Source organism: Sminthopsis crassicaudata, chromosome 1, assembly GCF_048593235.1.
Source record: "Sminthopsis crassicaudata isolate SCR6 chromosome 1, ASM4859323v1, whole genome shotgun sequence".
Taxonomy (NCBI): Eukaryota; Metazoa; Chordata; class Mammalia; order Dasyuromorphia; family Dasyuridae; genus Sminthopsis; species Sminthopsis crassicaudata.
In genome coordinates, this window is record NC_133617.1 from 3,893,485 (window position 1) to 3,911,144 (window position 17,660).

General features: G+C 46.0%; 2 protein-coding genes across 3 annotated transcripts in view; one reads left to right on the forward strand and one right to left on the reverse strand.

Moving 5' to 3' along the window:
* LOC141556266 (uncharacterized) overlaps window positions 1-17,660 on the reverse strand; it is a 111,725-nt gene that overhangs the window by 76,803 nt on the left and 17,262 nt on the right. The window lies entirely within an intron of this gene.
* On the forward strand, window positions 4,515-12,040 carry LOC141556328 (uncharacterized). Of its 2 annotated transcripts, XM_074290290.1 has the most exons (6): window positions 4,515-5,157; window positions 5,893-6,069; window positions 6,636-6,719; window positions 7,804-7,930; window positions 8,379-8,474; window positions 9,168-12,040. In XM_074290290.1, exons 3-6 carry the CDS (start codon window positions 6,657-6,659, stop codon window positions 11,324-11,326), a joined length of 2,445 nt encoding a protein of 814 aa, XP_074146391.1. In that variant the 5' UTR covers window positions 4,515-5,157; window positions 5,893-6,069; window positions 6,636-6,656; the 3' UTR covers window positions 11,327-12,040. The 2 variants fall into 2 exon arrangements, with proteins under 2 accessions (XP_074146391.1, XP_074146399.1); XM_074290298.1 differs by lacking the exons at window positions 4,515-5,157; window positions 5,893-6,069; window positions 6,636-6,719 and adding an exon at window positions 6,739-7,596.

The window sequence follows — 17,660 nt, forward strand, 5'->3', positions numbered from 1 at the left end:
CCTATGAGCTCAGCTTGGAACACTTGCAAAACATCATTTCCTACTTTGGGTTCTGCCCTTGGACTTAGGGACAAAGCTTAAAAGCCTCAGGCAGGCAAGTCCCAGAGCTTCTCCCTGGCTGAGGGTGGATGTGGATGTGTACTGGCAACAGATTAACTGCGGGAAGGGGAGGAGTGAAGGAGTGAGAAAGCAAGAATGACTACTAGATTTAAAAAGCCCAGGTGAGTAGGAGGCTTTGATAGGGAAAGGAGAAGAAAGAGGGGGGAGGTTGGAGTAGGAGATATCTGAGAAGAGGCCACTGGACTGGGGATGTTTGGGGGGAGTCAGCAGTAACTGTGGCTCAGAGATAGTCTCCAAGGAGATATAACCTGTCAGGCTTCCCCCAGGACTGAGTTAATTGAGGAAAACCAGCACTTATTTAGTGCCTGCTGAATGCCAGGCACTGTGTTCAACACCGAGGATATAAAAAAAAGGTAAAACCCAGATACTGCCCTGAAGAAGCTTAGGGGAGCTACACAGGGTGGATACATCAGGATACAACCTAAAAATGGGAACATACAAATGAAACAAAGAGAGCACAGGGAGTGTGAAGATTGGGAGGGGAGGAAGCATTGGCCTTAAAGGGGACCAGGAAAAGCTCCTTACAAAAGGGGAGCTTGGAAGCTGAGCCTCGGAGGAAGGCAGCTGCCTCACACCTGCTCCCCGGGGATCCAGTGTGCACCCAGTCATGCCCTTGAAAGGAGCCTGTGCTTTGGCCTTTCTGGGTCCCTCAAGTACTTTGCCCCAGGCTTGGTATACAGGAAAGGCCCAATTCACTGTGGTTTGCTGATTGAAGAGCTGTTGCTATAATGATAGAGAACACTGGAGAAATGACCTGCCCATATGATGACTCCAGATACTACCACAGGAAAGAGAAAGGGGCTGGAGCCTCGTGGGGAGGAACATGGGGAGCAGATCTGCTCCCCAATGATAGTATCACCCTCAACTCTAGCCACTCAGTGGCTAAATCTCGTTTCTGCCTCCATGGATCTTCTCACAGATCCCCTTCCATTCTGCTACCTGGTATAGAGCCTCCAGAAGAGATCTCTCATATGGCATTGTAGGATTCACACTGGAGAGAAACCTTTTAAATGCAGTGATTGTGGGAAAGCCTTTTCTTGGTGTTTAACTCTGCATCGACATCAGAGAACTCACACTGGAGAGGGACCTATGAGTGTAATGAGTGTGGGAAGACATTCCAAACAAACTCCAGCCTGACTGGGCACCAGAGAATTCATACAGGACTAAAACCTCATCAGTGCAGCGAGTGTGGGAAGGAGTTCTCTCAGAAGTCTGACCTTAGTCATCATGATAGGGGAAGGAGGGGAAAAGTTGAAATGTGGGTGCTATAGCATTTGGTGCACATGGGTTCAGTAGCTTCATTATCATTGATTCATGGCTTATGGTATTTGCTAATCAAAATAAACTTTATGAAAAAGTCATATTAGTAGTCAATTAGATCTATTTTATCCATGAATTAGTCTGAGATCATAATTGCTAATCCACATCAGCAGAAACTGGATAATCACTAACTCTGTGGGATCTGCACTGACTCTGACTAGAGTGTGCATTCCTAATAACCTATTTTCTTTGGCATCTGTAGCTTCTGAAAATCACCGCTACTTCCAATGATTAGGTGGCCCTCGAGGCTGCTCCTGTTTCCCTGGGACACGGTTTCTGCTAGGACAGCATATACTGGGCTGGGCTCCATTCTTACTCTGGTGCAATAAACCTTTCATGCTGAGCCCCTCGCCCCACCCCCATTTTTTAATTGATAAATTAAAATCACTTTATTCAATATTTATCAAACAAAGACAAGCCGAACTTTTAAGTTACCTTGGGATGGAAGAGGATTTCCCTCCATCTTCCTCTGGGTTCTGGACCTCTATTATTAGCTTCGAATTTCTTATCCATTAATCTTTTGGAAAGACTTGTAAGCAAAAGCTTCAGGTGATCATAGAGAAGGCCCGGGAGCGCTCCTGGATCAAAGTAAACCGTTCAGCCCCTTCCCGCACTTCCCCTCGGAGGGAGTCAAAAGCGCCTTCGGGACAGGCCTCGGCCTGGGGAACCATGGCCCGCTTTTTCCATCAGCCTCTCCAACCCAAAGTAGTTCTTTATAACCTTCTTTTGGTCCAAATGTATAGGGATGTTCAGCCTTTCTCAGGCCTTCTGCTATCAGGGGAAGGGCACCAAATGGAGCAGGCTCGGAAGGCAGTCCCACTGTGCCCTGTTTTAGGAGCCGTGTCCTGTCTGCAAGGTATAGCTCCTCTGGAGGGAACAGCGGCGAGGCAGAGGTGGCGTGGCTGGCACTGGACGCGCCAGAGCTTCAGGATGAAGTTCAGCACTGGGCGGAGGCCGAGGAGCCGGAGAGCTGCCGGAGGATGACCGTCTGTGTGTGTCCATATCTGGGCTTTATTGGGACCCTGCTGCTGGCCTTGCTCACAGTGTCAGTTTCTCACTTTCTCAGCAGCAGCAGCAGCTTCCAGGACTCGGATTTCTGCATTCTTCCTCGGTGACTGCTCCTGCAGGAGCACAGGCCTCTGTGGGGTGACCCACCACAGGGCTCTGGAGCCCAGGGCCTCTCTCCCAGGCAGGGAGTAGTCCGGACGCCTGGCCCCGGGCCTTGGACACCCAGTGCTCCAGCCGGGTGTCCTACAGTGCTGAGGAAGAGCACCAGTGGGTTTTTTGTTTGTTTTTAACCTATCTTCCTCTGAATACTAGCCCAGATCTTCGTAGTTATCTGTGGTTCTTTTTCCTTTGCTTGCTCAGTTTTACTTACATTTTATTTTTTCTCAGGTAATTACTATAATCAAATTGTAATCACGACTTTGAGTCAAGCTCCTCCTTTCTGAATTGTGTTCAGGGGCTCAGTCCCAGGGTGTTCCCACTAGTCTCCCGAGGCTGCAAGCTTCAGCACATCCCTGTCCCTTGCAACCCAAATCAGGGACTCAGAGAGTGACCACAAGCAGCCGCTTTCTCGGGGACCCCAGCCAGCCAGCATGAAATGCCCCCTCCTCACCCACCGCCACAGGCAGGGCCCAGATCTGCTCATCTCACCTTGGCCCAGAGTTCATCTAGCCGGTGCTGCCATCTGTCCCTGGTCATCTGTCCAATCTGCCCTTTGGCCTTCGGGCAAAAGTTCCTGAGGCTGGTACTGAAGTCTACAAAGCTGCCCCCAGGACTTTTTTGTCCTTTCCTTAGCCTCTGCCCCAGAAGTATTTGCACTTCAATCAGGTCAAAGGGCTAACCTGAGTTGGTAGCAGCTCTTTCTGTGGTGGCAAAGGATTGGAAAGTGAGTGCATGCTCTTCAATACCTGAAAGTAATGGAACATTACTGTCTACAAAAAAGGATGAACAAGATGATTTTGGAAAGGCCTGGAAAGATTTACACAAACTGAGGCTGAGTGAAACAAGTAGTACCAGGAATACATCGTACAACGTAACAGCAAGATTGTGAGATGAAGCTTGGAAAGACTTGGTTCTTCTCAGCAGTTCAGTGGTCCAAGGCAATCCAGTAAAGCTTGGATAGAAAACCCCGTCTGCATCCAGAGAGAGAAGTCTGGAAAATGAATGTAAATCAAGACAAACCCTCTTCACTTTCTCCTTTTCCTTCTGCTCTCTCTCTCTCTCTCATGGTTTCTCCCTTTTGTTCAAATTTTTTTCTCTGCCAATATGATTCATAGGGAAAGGTATATTTAAAAATGATGTATGTGTATCATCAGAAAAAAGAAAATAGAACGTTAAAAAAAAAAAAAAAAAAAAAACCCACTACCCTGGAAAGTCATTTTTTTCCCTAAACTCCACCCAGATTGTTTTAGGGAGAACTGCTTTACATAGACTTTAAATCATTTCTGCCTCCTCAAGTAAGCTCTGAATTATTATTTTGTATTAACACCTCATATTTATTTTATCTTAGTTTATATTCTACTAAATTTATACACACGGGGAGATGAGGCAAAAATGTTGAAAAATGTTGGAGAAACTTCTGAAATAAGGAGGATATGGAGAAATTCGGGTGTGTGGGATTTCCTGTTTTGTTTTTTGGTGGTTCGGAGTTAACGAGTTCCAAATATGGGCACTGGAAACAAGACGCCGCCTCATAAGAGAGGGGGGTCGAGAATTGGGTCACGTTGGGTGGGAAGTTTGAAGGAAATAAAAAAAGGAAAGTTGATGTCTCAGGAGGCGTCTTTAAGAAAGAAGTGAAACAGAAACTTTCCGTACTTCCATGTATGGAACTACTGCCACCTGGGAGAGGAGGTGGGGGGAGGAGGGGAAAAGTTGGGACAGAGTTTGCAGGGGTCAATGCTGAAAAATGGCCCACGCACAGATCTTGTAACTAAAAAGGAAAGAAGTTGAACGATGATCAATTTTGTCTTAAAGCTGTATCAGAAATTTTCCAGCTTTTACGGGTCACAAACGGTTACCATGAGAACTACAGGAAACAATTACAAACGCCTGGCCCACAAATACAGTGGCAGCTGGACCACTGGGGGAAAGCCCGCTGTTCCCGGCTAGGCCGGGCTAAGGTAACAAAGTCAAACTTCTCGCTAACTCGGTCTACTTGTTCAAGGCCGAGCCAAGCAAACGGCGCAAGCGTGCCTGGCTCGAGCCACAAACGCAGGAACAACGTTCACCTTGAAGAAGAAGGGCAGGAAAGTTCAGGGAGTTCGTGGGAACACACACCAGGGAGGCGGCCGGGCAGCCCCGGAGCCCAGTCCCTTGTTCAGCGGCAGCCATCAAAGAGACCCAGAACGGGGAAGAAACAAAATGGGGCGTCCGCGAGAGGCGAAAACCACCTGACAGAGTCACTGACACTCGTGACCTCGGATTTCATAAGCCTGAAACTGCAGCTTCTGGGATAAAAACCGGGTCACCCCGCTCTTCCGTGCGCCCCGCGGCCCCCGCCCCTTCCTGACCCCGCCGCGCTTCGTTCCCTCTCCCCCCGGGTCAGGGCCGGCTTTCTCTGAGGTCCAGAGCCGCACTTCCCGAGGCTGCAGCAGCCTGGAAGAACAGATGGAAGGAAATGCAGTAGAAAGGAGGCCGCAGAGAGGGGCGATGGGGAGAGCGGCAGGACCTGCGTGTTCTCCCTCCCACCGCGGGGGGCGCTGTGATCACAAGGTGATGCTTGTGGGAGACGTGCAGGTTGGGGCGGGAAAGCCTGAGGCCGCGGTTTGCTGGGAGGGGCGAGGCGGAACCTGAGCCAGAAGCGGCGCCGGGGATGGGGGAGGGGAGAGGTTTTCTGGATAGGAGGAGAGAAAGAGTGGGGGGGGAGGGGAGCTCCCGCGTCCCTTTCTATCCGCCGCTGACCCCTGACCCGATGAATCCGGCTCGGCCGGGCTGGGACTGATGGCTGTCCGCGAGCCCGTTAAGCGCAACAGGGCCTCGCTTCAGAGAGTGCGAGATCCCGTCCGGGCGGGAGCGTTAACCAGGGACCCCGAACGTACGCAGTGTCAGTGGCGTGGTTACGTGTCACGGGATTGTTACGTCACCGAGTTACGGAAGCTGCAGGACACGCGTGCACGTATCGCTTAACTGCCCCATTAGAGAAAATTCCTGGGCGCGCGGCCCCGTGGCTCCGCCCCCTCGCTCCCGGGGCCCTCCTCCCCGCCCCTCCCTTCTCCCCCCTCCCCTCGTGACTCTGCCTCGGCCACCCCGAGAATCTCCGAACAAAACCCCGCGAGCTAGAACACCCCAAACTGCGGGCAGTGAAGGGGGCGCCGGAGGGAGCCTGGGGGCGGGACGGCGGCCGCGGCGGCGCCTCTGATTGGCTCAAAGTTCCAGGCGCGGCGGGAAGGAAAGTAGGAAAGGGGCGTGTGAAAAGCGCGAATTCCCCTTCCTCAATTGCCATCCCAGGAGAAGGGCCGCGTCCGAGAAGGCCCCGCCTCCGGCAGCCAGCCAATGGCGGCGCCCCCGGCCTGTGAGCCCCGCGCGGCTCGGAAGTGGCTCTAGGGCCTCTCCGGAAGCCTTCTGGAGGCCATTAAACTCTCGGCCCCGCCGGTGCGGCCGCGCGGATCCTGGATCCTGGGCAAGGTGAGGCGCCTGGACCCCCGCCCCGCCCCTCCCCCGCTTCTCCCCCCTCTCCTGGCCTCCATGGTCTGGTCGGTGAAATGGGGCAAAGGTCCTGGTGGGACCGCCCCGCCCCTCCTTCCTTGCTGCTTCTCCTCCCTTTCTGCCTTCCCTTCTCCCCTTTTTTCCCGCTTCCGCTCCCCCAATCCCTCTCTGACTCGGATGATCTGGGGGTCCCACATTCCCTCCTCCCCTCTTATTCTACTTCACGTTCCCCCTCCCCAAAAGCTCCCTCCACCTCCTCTTCCTTCCACGTGTCACCCTCCGCCCCTCCCACGTGACCAGCCAGTTTCCAGGACGGCTCTCAGGGAGTTAAGGGGGAGGGAAAATCTAGAGGAGTGGAGGGAGGTATACAGCAGGCAATTATTAAGTGCAGCTTTAGTGATCAGAGCCCTGGAAACAGACTAGCCTCCCCTCCCCCACCCCTTTTGTGTGAGCAGGAGGGCTGGGGGCTTCTCCAGAGCAGAGGGAGGGTTGGGAGCTGGGAGGGGCAAAAGGCCAACCCGCTCCTGGCTCCTTGTTCCTTTCAGGCGCAGCCTCAGGGAGCCCACATGCCGGGGGCAGGGGAGAGGAGGGACATCCGGGCCCCCAGGGCCCTCATCCGGGCCCCCCAGGTGAGTAGCACCGCCCCCTTCCTGACAGGAGTCCCGGGGCCTGGAGGGCAGACGGGCCCTTTCTCCCGCCTCAGAGCCCCTGAGACCCGTCAGTCACTGTCCGAGGCCTGAGCCCTTCCTGAGCCGGGTCTCAGGTAAAACCCTCCTCCTGCATCCGGGGCTTTGCTTTCAGATTGGGCGGTGATCCGCCGGGCCGGACTTAGTTCTTCTCAGCACGGGCTGATCCCAGGCAGTTCCCGGGTCCTTCCCACCCAGAGAACAAGCTCTGTAGCCTCAGTGAGGAGCAGAACAAAGGCGCGTTTTCACTTTGTGGGTGGTTTTTCTCCTTTCCCTGATTCTTTTCCCCAAGAAGACATTTTGATTATATATGTTCAGTCTTCCACAAATGTAATCTATGTGGGGTGGCTGGTGTCTTGAGAAGGGAGAGGGAGAAACGGCCGCACCCTCAAAGTCTTACAAAAACGAATTTTGAAAACCGCCTTTCCTTGTACCGGAAAAGGTGTATGTCCTAGAAATAAAAAAAAAAACTAAACACGAGAAAAAATGGCTTTGAATGTTGTACTTTTCCGGAGGCCTCTGGACCAGCCTTGCTCTCAGTGCGTCGTCCCCACAAGAAGGTCCGAATTGTTTATTGTCTCCTTGCCGGGGCGTCCTTGAGAGTTCTCGGAGCAGCCTTGCTCTCAGTGCGGGGTTAGGAGGACGGGCCCGCCCGCGGGAGGCTGGTGAAGACGGAATGAATCTGAGAAGAAGGGCTGTGCTTCAGCCTCCCGCCCCCACAAAGGGGGGCGCAGTCCGGCCCTGCTGAGTTTGCCCCAGGTTGTGTGCCCTGTCGGAATGATATCGTCAGAGGGTGGATCTTGTGGAGCCAAATTAAACAGTAAGAACATGTACCGAACTTCTAAGCGCCCTGCTAAACTACACAGCAGTGTCTGATGAATTCCACTTAGTACTTGTAGCAATCCCTGTTTTAAGCACCGAGTTCTGGCCCATCACAGAGCATGTTCTCTGAAACTAGGATGGAGCGAGAATGAGCCCTGCCTCTCCCTCCCCCCTCCTTGACCGGGCACAAATGTATTTGTTTCAGGGATCGGTGACGTTCCAGGATGTGGCTGTGGACTTCACCCGGGAGGAGTGGCACCTCCTGGACCCCTCCCAGAAGCAGCTTTACTGGGACGTGATGCTGGAGAACTACAGCAACCTGGTCTGCCTGGGTAAGAAGGACTCCTGGGGCCCAGGATGTGCTCATGAAGGGCTTCTCAAGAAACCCCAGCCCTTGTTCATTTCAGAGGGGCCAAAGCCAGGGCGCCCATGTTCTCCCTGGTCCTGGATGAAGGGCTCTTGTTTGTGTGTCTGGAAATTAATTTCTCCCTGGGGTGATCCCCCACCCCACCCCCAGCTCTGTTCCTTCTTGCCAGAGAGACTTGTTAAAGTCCCAGGGCAAGGACTAGAGTCAGGAAAGTCCCCAGATACCTCAGAATGGGATGGCTAAAGGAGTTCTTTGTCTTTCTGATCCCAATTCCCTGATTTATCCCATCTCTGCATCTTTCCAAACAAACCTGCTCCTCCACAGCCTCCCTGGCCTTTCAAGCTTGCTCCTAGGGGTCTGTGGAGATTGGGCTGGGAGGTGACCCTTCCTTTCCATCACTTTCTCATGACTAGGTCTTATGGAGTCCAATGGGGACATGATCTCTCAGCTGGAGTCAGGGAGAGCACATGGGATTCCACTGGACAGTGTCTCAAGAGCTTGCTGGTTAGGTGAGTGAGTGAGCCAGAGTATGTGGCACTGTCTGAGAACCCCTGAAAGTGGGCACCCTGTGATCCTGGATGTGACCTTTTTGGTCCTGAACCTTCTCCCTCTCATAGATCTTGGAGGTAATTTTCCTCCACTCCTCTAGTTTGTTTGGATGATGTTGTCTCTTTATACCAGAGTCACTTGGTAGGGACAGGTGGAAATGATTCAGTTCTGTTGGTGCTTCCTGAATGAGCAGTACTCCACTCGGTGGGTGGAACTTTGAATTGCTTTTACCTTTTTGGAAAGCCAGGGGGAACTCTGCAGTGGAAGAGTGACCCAGAGCTTCCTCTTCTGAGACCCAGTGGTCACAGTCTCAGGACTCCCCCAAGAGTGATTTTCAGATGAGAATTTTCCTTTAAAAATACTTTAAGCTATTTTGTTCCTGTTGGTATATGGGAACCAGCAATTGTTCCTGCTTTCATTAATTTGACATTTTCTGCATCAGTTTTTGCATGTTCGTTTAATATGTTGTTGGGTTATATGAAAGAATAGGTTTAGGGCATTCAAAGAAATTGTGGAAATCAGCAGGATTGATTTTAATTCAAGTGAAGAAATGTTTATAGTCCTAATAACACATGGAATATTGGGGAAAGTGAACTGTAGAACAAAGCTTATTCTGCCAATGAAAAAGTATTTCTGCTTTTCCTTTCTTTCAGATGGGGGCACTAGGCCTCAGACCAAGGAGTCAACTCCAAAGTTAAGTGTTTCTATGAAAGACTTTTCCCAACTGACATCATTCTGGGATGACCCTGGCACCTCTGAGATGGGAAAAGCCTGGGAGTATTATGGCAGGTTCAAGAAAGAGCAAAACAATGAGGGGGAACATTCCAGACAAGGGAAAGAAATCCAAACAGAAGCTGTTGAACTCAGAGCCTCTGAATCCTATAAATACAGCCAAAGCTCCAGCCCAAAGCCAGTCTTCGTTCCACAAGTACTATCTGAAGTAATGGATCTCCATAACAGTGAGAGTCAGAGAAGGAGCTTCAGCATGGAGTCGGACCAAAGAGAGTGCACTCAAATCTGTTCACAGAGGAACTATTCTGAGGGGAAGAAATGTCAGAAAGCTTTCCATTCTGGTTTGGACCTCATTAAAACATCTGGAATTCATGCTGAAGAGCAATTTAATGAAAACGGGAATTCTTTCTTCCTGGATTACAAACTTACTCTACAGCAGAGAAATCATATGGGAAATAAGTACTCTGAAATGTCTCCATGTGAGAAGCCATCCTGTCAGAAGGCAGATCTGACTCAATATTCCAGTATTCAGAGTGAAAACAAATCTTATAAACGCAGTGACTTTGGAAAGGTCTTCCAGCAGAATGTAAATCTTACACAGCACTACAAAATTCACACTGGAGAGAAACCTTTCAAGTGCAATGAGTGTGGAAAGGCCTTCTGGCAGAAAGGAAAACTTACAGAGCACTACAGAATTCACACTGGGGAGAAACCTTTCAAATGCAGTGTCTGTGGAAAGGCCTTCCACAAGAAGAAGGGTCTTGTAAAGCATTGTAAGATTCATAGTAGAGAGAAACCTTCCAATCCTTTCAAATGCAATGAATGTGGAAAGATCTTCCAGCGGAAAGGAGATCTTACAGAGCACTACAGAATTCACACTGGAGAGAAACCTTTCAAGTGCAGTGACTGTGGAAAGGGCTTCCGGCTGAAAGTAAATCTTAGACAGCACTACAGAAGTCACACTGGAGAGAGACCTTTCAAATGCAGTGACTGTGGAAAGGCCTTCCAGTATAAAGTACACCTTACAAATCACTACAGAATTCACACTGGAGAGAAACCTTTCAAATGCAGTGACTGTGGAAAGGCCTTCCGGCAGAAAATAAATCTTAAAAATCACTACAGAATTCACACTGGAGAAAAACTTTTCAAATGCAGTGATTGTGGAAAGGCCTTCCACATTAAATCGGAACTCATTCAACACTGCAACATTCATACTGGAGAGAAACCTTTCAATTGCAGTGACTGTGGAAAGGCCTTCCACAAGAAGAAGCTTCTTGTACAGCATTGTAAGATTCATAGTAGAGAGAAACCTTTCAAATGCAATGAGTGTGGAAAGGCCTTCTGGCAGAAAGGAAAACTTACAGAGCACTACAGAATTCACACTGGAGAGAAACCTTTCCAATGCAGTGACTGTGGAAAGGCCTTCCGGCAGAAAATAGTTCTTGTAAAGCATTGTAAGATTCATAGTAGAGAGAATCCTTTCAATCTTTTCAAATGCAGTGAATGTGGAAAGGTCTTCCAACGGAATGTAAATCTTGCAAAGCACTACAGAATTCACATTGGAGGGAAACCTTTCAAATGCAGTGACTGTGGAAAGGCCTTCCGGCAAAAGGCAGCTTTCATAAGGCATTGTAGTATTCACACTGGAGAGAAACCTTTCAAATGCAGTGACTGTGGAAAGGACTTCCTCCAGAAGGCAGCTTTTATACGGCATTGTAGGATTCACACTGGAGAGACACCTTTCAAATGCAGTGTCTGTGGAAAGGACTTTCTCCAGAAGGCAGCTTTTATAAGGCATTGTGGGATTCACACTGGAGAAAAACCTTTTAAATGCAATGAGTGTGGGAAAGCCTTTCTTTGGCCCTCAATGCTCACCATACATCAGAGAACTCACACTGGAGAGAGACCCTATGAGTGTAGTGAATGTGGGAAGGCATTCCAAACAAGGTCCAATCTGACTCAGCACCAGAGAATTCATACAGGACTAAAACCCCATCAGTGCAGTGTGTGTGGAAAGTCATTCCCTTACAAGTCTGGTCTGTCTTGTCATAGTATTATTCATACTGCAGAGAAACCATAAAAATGCAGTGAATGTGGAAAGGCATTCTGGCAGAAAGGAAATCTTACACAGCATCTCAGAATTCACTCTGGAGAGAAACTTTTCAAATGCAGTGACTGTGGGAAAGCCTTTCACCCTCAATGCTGACCCTACATCAGAGAACTCACACTGGGGAGAGCGACCTATGAGTGTAGTGAATGTAGGAAGACATTCCAAACAAGTTCCATCCTGACTCAGCACCGGAGAACTCATACAGAACTAAGACCTGATTAGTGCAGCATGTGAGGGAAGGCGTTCTCTCAGAAGTCTGCTCTTACCAATCACAGCAGTGCTCATACTGGAGAGAAACCATATGAATGCTCTGAATATGGGAAGATGTTCCTCCAGAACTCAGATCATTCACAACACTTCAGCATTCACATTGGAGAGAAACCTTTCAAATGCAGTAGTGGTGGGAAAGCCTTTTTCTGGACAATGCTAACTCAACATCAGAGAATGCATCTGAATGCACTGAATGTTAGAAAGCCTATGCCAGAGAAATCCTAGGAATATAATTAATGGGGGAAAGCAGTCCCTCTGATCAATGCACATCCTCAATACTATAGAACTCATGATGGAGAAAAATCCAAATAATTTAATCATTGAAGCGAAACAACCTAATGGGCTGATCCAGATTAAAATACAACTTAAAAATATGTAAGAAAATAAATTCACAATAAAACACAAAAGATGTTAGTCTCCTGGTTGTCTTAAGTCAATATAGAGGATGATACCATGGGTCCTTAAAATGTTAATATTTTGCTTCCTCATTTTCTTTGCTGAGATCATCTTTCAGTTCACCTTTGATTACCCAGAAGGAAGGGGCTCCTGTTGTTGTTCACATTATTATAAAGTCATAGACTTAGATGTTGGAAGCGAGTCTATGGAGTCTAGCCCCCTTGTTTTATGGATGAGGAAACCAGGCCCACATAAGTAATTTGGCCTTCTGAGGCTCACACAAGAATGGCTTTTAAACTACAGTTGAGGTTTGTGCAGAGCATTAAAAGTCAAGTATTTGATTTCAGAAGAAATAGGGAGCACTAGAATTCCAAGAGGAGGGGCAAGTGAGGTGGTACAGTCTTACCTGTGCTGTAGGAAAATCACTTCAGTGACTCATAGAGGATGAAATGGAGTGGGCAGAGATTTGAGGCTGGAGATTCAAATAGGAGGAAACTTTATAAAGTTCAGGTGAGTGAGCAGGAGGGTCTACATGAAGTAGCAGAAAGGAAGGGCACCTGTGAGAAGATCCATTCAGGCAGAAAGGAGAATTAGCCTGAGTGAGTACAGTCAAGGGTGACACTCTCAATGGGGGGCAGATTACTAGAATCAATCTCCTCCCCATGGGGCTCCCTGCCCCCCATTCTTCTATTTACTTTTGTCTCAGCTCCCCACACTATCCATTCATTCTTTCTTGTCCAATAGGTTTGATTGTGTTGAGTTATGTAAATCAGGAGGCAGAAAGTATCTCAAGTAGAAGTTTATAGATTACAGAATGCATACATGTAGACTGAGTACGTGTGTGCACATACCCCATGCAAGGGACAAAATCCTTTCTAAATCAATGCAACTTTTATGTCCTTGCTCACATAACTCTGGCAATTTTTCTTTACCAAACTTAACATATAATTCTACATGATATTGATCTACAGTTTATATAATATTGACATAAATGACCATGTGTTTTCCAGACCAGAGGTCTCCTGTACAGATCATCTTGTAGCTTATCAGCAACTTTGTGACCTTTTTCAGCTTCACAACTTGGGTTTAGACCAATTTTTTCCCCTGTTACACCTTTCTTTATAGTCCTAAAGAAAAAAATAACTGTTAAAAGTACTCAAAAGGTATTCAGAAGACACTGGATATTATCCTTCATACTTGAAAAGGACAAAAATTTTATAGAGTCAAAGTACAGCATATCTCATGAGGGCTGCTCGGTTGGTCAATGTCCTCCAAAAGGACAGTACTATGTTGGAGTCCAGTTACAGTTGGCTGATTGCGGGAGCACCAGTGCTCAGAATGCTTTTCCACAGGTCAGATCCAAAGTCCCAATGAACATTTGGGGGGTTCCTTTAACCTTGTGCACCTCGTGTTTCTTCTGAGGTAGTTCACTTCTGTTTTCCTTATAGAGCATAACACTGTCTCTGATGAGGGCACACCATGCTGGGTGGCCTGTCTCACTGTCTCCCAGGGCACACAATCAATTCTGAAGTTCTTGAGAGTGCCCTTGTGTCACTTTCTGACCTTGTGTCTGCCCTCTGGGACTTCTCCATAAAATAACCTTTTTGGCAAGCATACATTTGGTATTCAAACAAAGTGGCCACCCCTGAAGCTGTGCCCTGTGGAGTAGGGTTGGTTAAACTTGGCATTTTAGTTGGAAAAAGGATCTTAGGTCTGGTCTCTTATCCTTCCAGGTCATCTTCAGAATCTTCCTAGGACATTTCAAATGGAAGGGATTCTGTTTCTGGGCGTGGTGCTCGACAATCCAGGTTTCCCTGGCTACAACCCTGAGGTCAGCACAAGGGCTCTGTAGACCTTCACTTTGTTGTTCAGTCCAATACCTCTTCTCTCCCATGTTTTTCTCAGCAGATCTATATCACCTTGAAGTCTCTACTGCAAGTCAGGCTTAAGTAGTCCTATGAACATCTGGTGTGGAGATATGGCTATATTTGCACAGCTCACTTCTCTTCTGGGCTACTGAAGCTCTGGTGTCCAGTATCCCATTAATGGGGTGTCCTCTACCCACACTGTAAGTATTGGTTTTTCGTAGGATATGTGTTGGCAAAGATTGATTTCAGGGCCATCTCCCAAGGGAACGTTGTTAGCTATTCTCTGACCTAGCTTCTCATAGTACAGGATGAGCAAGGGGGTTGGTAACTACAATTTGGCTCCCCCCAAGGGGTAACAAAATGGCATGGACAACACAGGGGAATAATCATGAAGTCCTAATATCAATCTAGATATCTCTTTAGGCTCCACCTCTGGTGGTGCTATCTGTATCCCCATGGTGGTGGTCACTGGCCACCATCCTGGAGCCAGAGCTTCCAGTATTCCTGAAGGAAGGGAGAAAGAAGCTGCGTCTTTTGGAGCAGAAATGCCTGTGCCTGGGCTGGAAGCCCGTTTCCCAGCTTCTTGGCTTGGCACTATTTGGCACTGTTTGGGTCAAAGGTTTCAGGGCCCAACACTCTTTTATATCTTTATTTCTTCCAAGTCAAATACCAGCAAACTATGAGATCCCAGACCTCTCCTTTTTGGAGAATCTTTGTGAATCTTTGATTCATAAATGCTTTCCTTCTAGTGAAATGTGAAGCTAGCCTTTTAGCCTATGCATATTTCAGCTCTCAAGTTTAGGTGTGAGGGGACCTTATGCTATATCACCAGCAGAACTAAAGAAATCACGGCCATGTCCAAACAAGTCTCCAACTCTTTATCAGGTAAAACAATGAAGAATTTTTTGGAAACCATTATTATAAATCAAATAAAATGAAATAGCATTGTAGCTAATTTAGCAGCTTTTAAATAACTGTCTAACAACTGAGTATCAAAATTACAAGAGCAGTTATTTTTCCAGCTAAATTGGTGTTACTAATGCACTTAATTGAACATTAACAGAAGTGGGAAATATATTTCCCAAGGTTTCCCAGTTGGACCTCACAACTCATTCTATTAACCAGTACTTTTAAAGTTTTTCATTCCATGAACAAGAAGGAATGGCACAACTCCAGATGCTTATGCTAGAAACTACATTTATATTTATGCTAGAAACTACATTTACACATGTTTTTAATAATTAAAACCTAATAGATCTACCATTACTAAACCCTACTGGTTGATTACTCACAACTCAGTTATTTTCCAGAAGATCAAATTGTTTCTTTCCTTACCCCCAAAGGGAATAAAAACTGCATTTTGTGTTCCCAGTCCCACAATACTAAAGATATTTATGGGACAAACTCCTCAAAAATCCATTAAAATGAGGGGCAACTAGGTGGCACACTGGACAGAGCACCAGCCCTGAACTCAGGACTTCAAATATGATCTCAGAAACTTAACACTTCCTAACTGTGTGATAGTGGACAAGTCACTTAACCTAATTTGCCTCAGGAAAAAAAAAAAAGTCCACTAAGATGTTCCAATTAAAAAAAAAATTAGGAGTTTTGAAGTGGCCCAGATTGAGGCACAGGACAGGGAGTTCTGAAATCTCCCTCAACTCTAGTTAGCAGCTTACAAACATTTTTGACTTCTCAATTGGTACTTGTGGTCCAGAATGTCATATATATATATATATATATATATATATATATATATATATATATATATTTACAAGATATATGCATGGGAAATTTTTCAGCATTAACCCTTACAAAACTTCCTGTTCCAATTTTTCCCCTCCTTGCCCCCACCCAATCCCCCTCTCCTAGATGGCAGGGAATCCGATACATGTTAAATATGTTAAAGTATATGTTAAATACAATAAATGTTTACATATCCATACAGTTATTATGCTGCACAAGAAATATCAGACTTAGACATAAAGTAAAAGTAACCTGAGAAGGAAATAAAAAATACAAGCAGACAAAAACAGAGGGAGTGGAAATGCTATGTTGTGGTTCATACTCATTTCCCATAGTTATTTCACTGGGTATAGGTGATTTTCTTCATTATTGAACAAATGGAGCTGATTTGGTTCATCTCATAATTGAAGAGAGCCACGTCCATCAGAATTGATCATCACATAGTATTGTTGTTGAAGCATATTCTGCTCATTTCACTCAGCATCAGTTCCTATAAGTCTCTCCAGGCCTTTTTGAAATCATCCTGCTGATCATTTCTTACAGAACAATAATATTTCATAATATTCATATACCATAACTTATTCAGCCATTCTCCAATTGATGGGCATCCAGTCAATTTCCAGCTTCTGGCCACTACAAAAAGGGCTGCCACAAACATTTTTGCACATTCAGGTCCCTTTCCCTTCTTTAATATCTCTTTGGTATATAAGCCCAGTAGTAACAATGCTGGATCAAAAGGTTTGATAACTTTTTTTGAGCATGGTTCCAAATCGCTCTCCAGAATGGTTGGATCCATTCACAATTCCACCAACAATGCATCAGTGTCCCAGTTTTCCCACATCCCCTCCAACATTCAGCATTATCTCTTCCTGTCATCCTAGCCAATCTGATAGGTGTGTAGTGGTATCTCAGAGTTGTCTTAATTTGCATTTCTCTGATTAATACTGATTCAGAGCATCTTTTCATATGGCTGGAAATAGTTTCTATTTCTTAATCCAAAAATTGTCTGTTCATATCCTTTGACCATTTATCAATTGGAAAATGGCTTGATTTCTTATAAATTAAAATCAATTCCCTATATATTTTGGAAATTAGGCCTTTATCAGAACCTTTGAGTTTTATCAGAACATTTGTAAATTTATAAAAATGTTTTCCCAGTTTATTGCTTCCCTTCTAATCTTGTTTGTACAAAATCTTTTTAATTTGATATTATTAAAGTTTTCTATTTTGTGATCAATAATGATCTCTGCTTTTTCTTTGGTCACAAATTCCTTCCTCTTCCACAGATCTGAGAGGTAAACTATCCTATGTTCTTCAAATTTATTTATAATCTAATTCTTTATGCCTAGATCATGAACCCATTTTGACCTTATCTTGGTGTATGATGTTAAGTGTGGGTCAATGTCTCGTTTCTGCCATTCCAACTTTCCCAGCAGTTTTTGTCAAACAATGAATTCTTATCCCAAAAGCTGAAGTCTTTGGGTTTGTCAAACACTAGATTATTAAAGTTATTGACTATTTTGTCCTGTGAACCTAACCTATTCCACTGATCAACTAGTCTATTTCTTAGCCAATACCAAAATGGTTTTGGTGACTGCTGCTTTATAATATAGTTTTAGATCTGGTACAACTAGACTACCTTCATTTGATTTTTTTTTTTTTATTACTTCCCTTGAAATTCTCGACCTTTTGTTGTTCCAGATGAATTTTGTTGTTACTTTTTCTAGGTCTTTTAAATAGTTTTTTGGGAGTCTGATTGGTATAGCACTAAATAAATAAATTAGTTTAGGTAGTATTGCCATCTTTATTATATTCACTCAACCTATCCAAAAGTACTTAATATTTTTCCAATTGGTTAGGTCTGACTTTATTTTTGTGGAAAGTGTTTGGTAGTTTTGCTCATTTATTTCCTGAATTCCCCTTGGCAGATAGATTCCCAAATATTTTATACTATCTGCAGTAACTTTAAATGGAATTTCTCTTTGTCTCTCTTGCTGTTGGATTTTGTTAGTGATATATAAGAA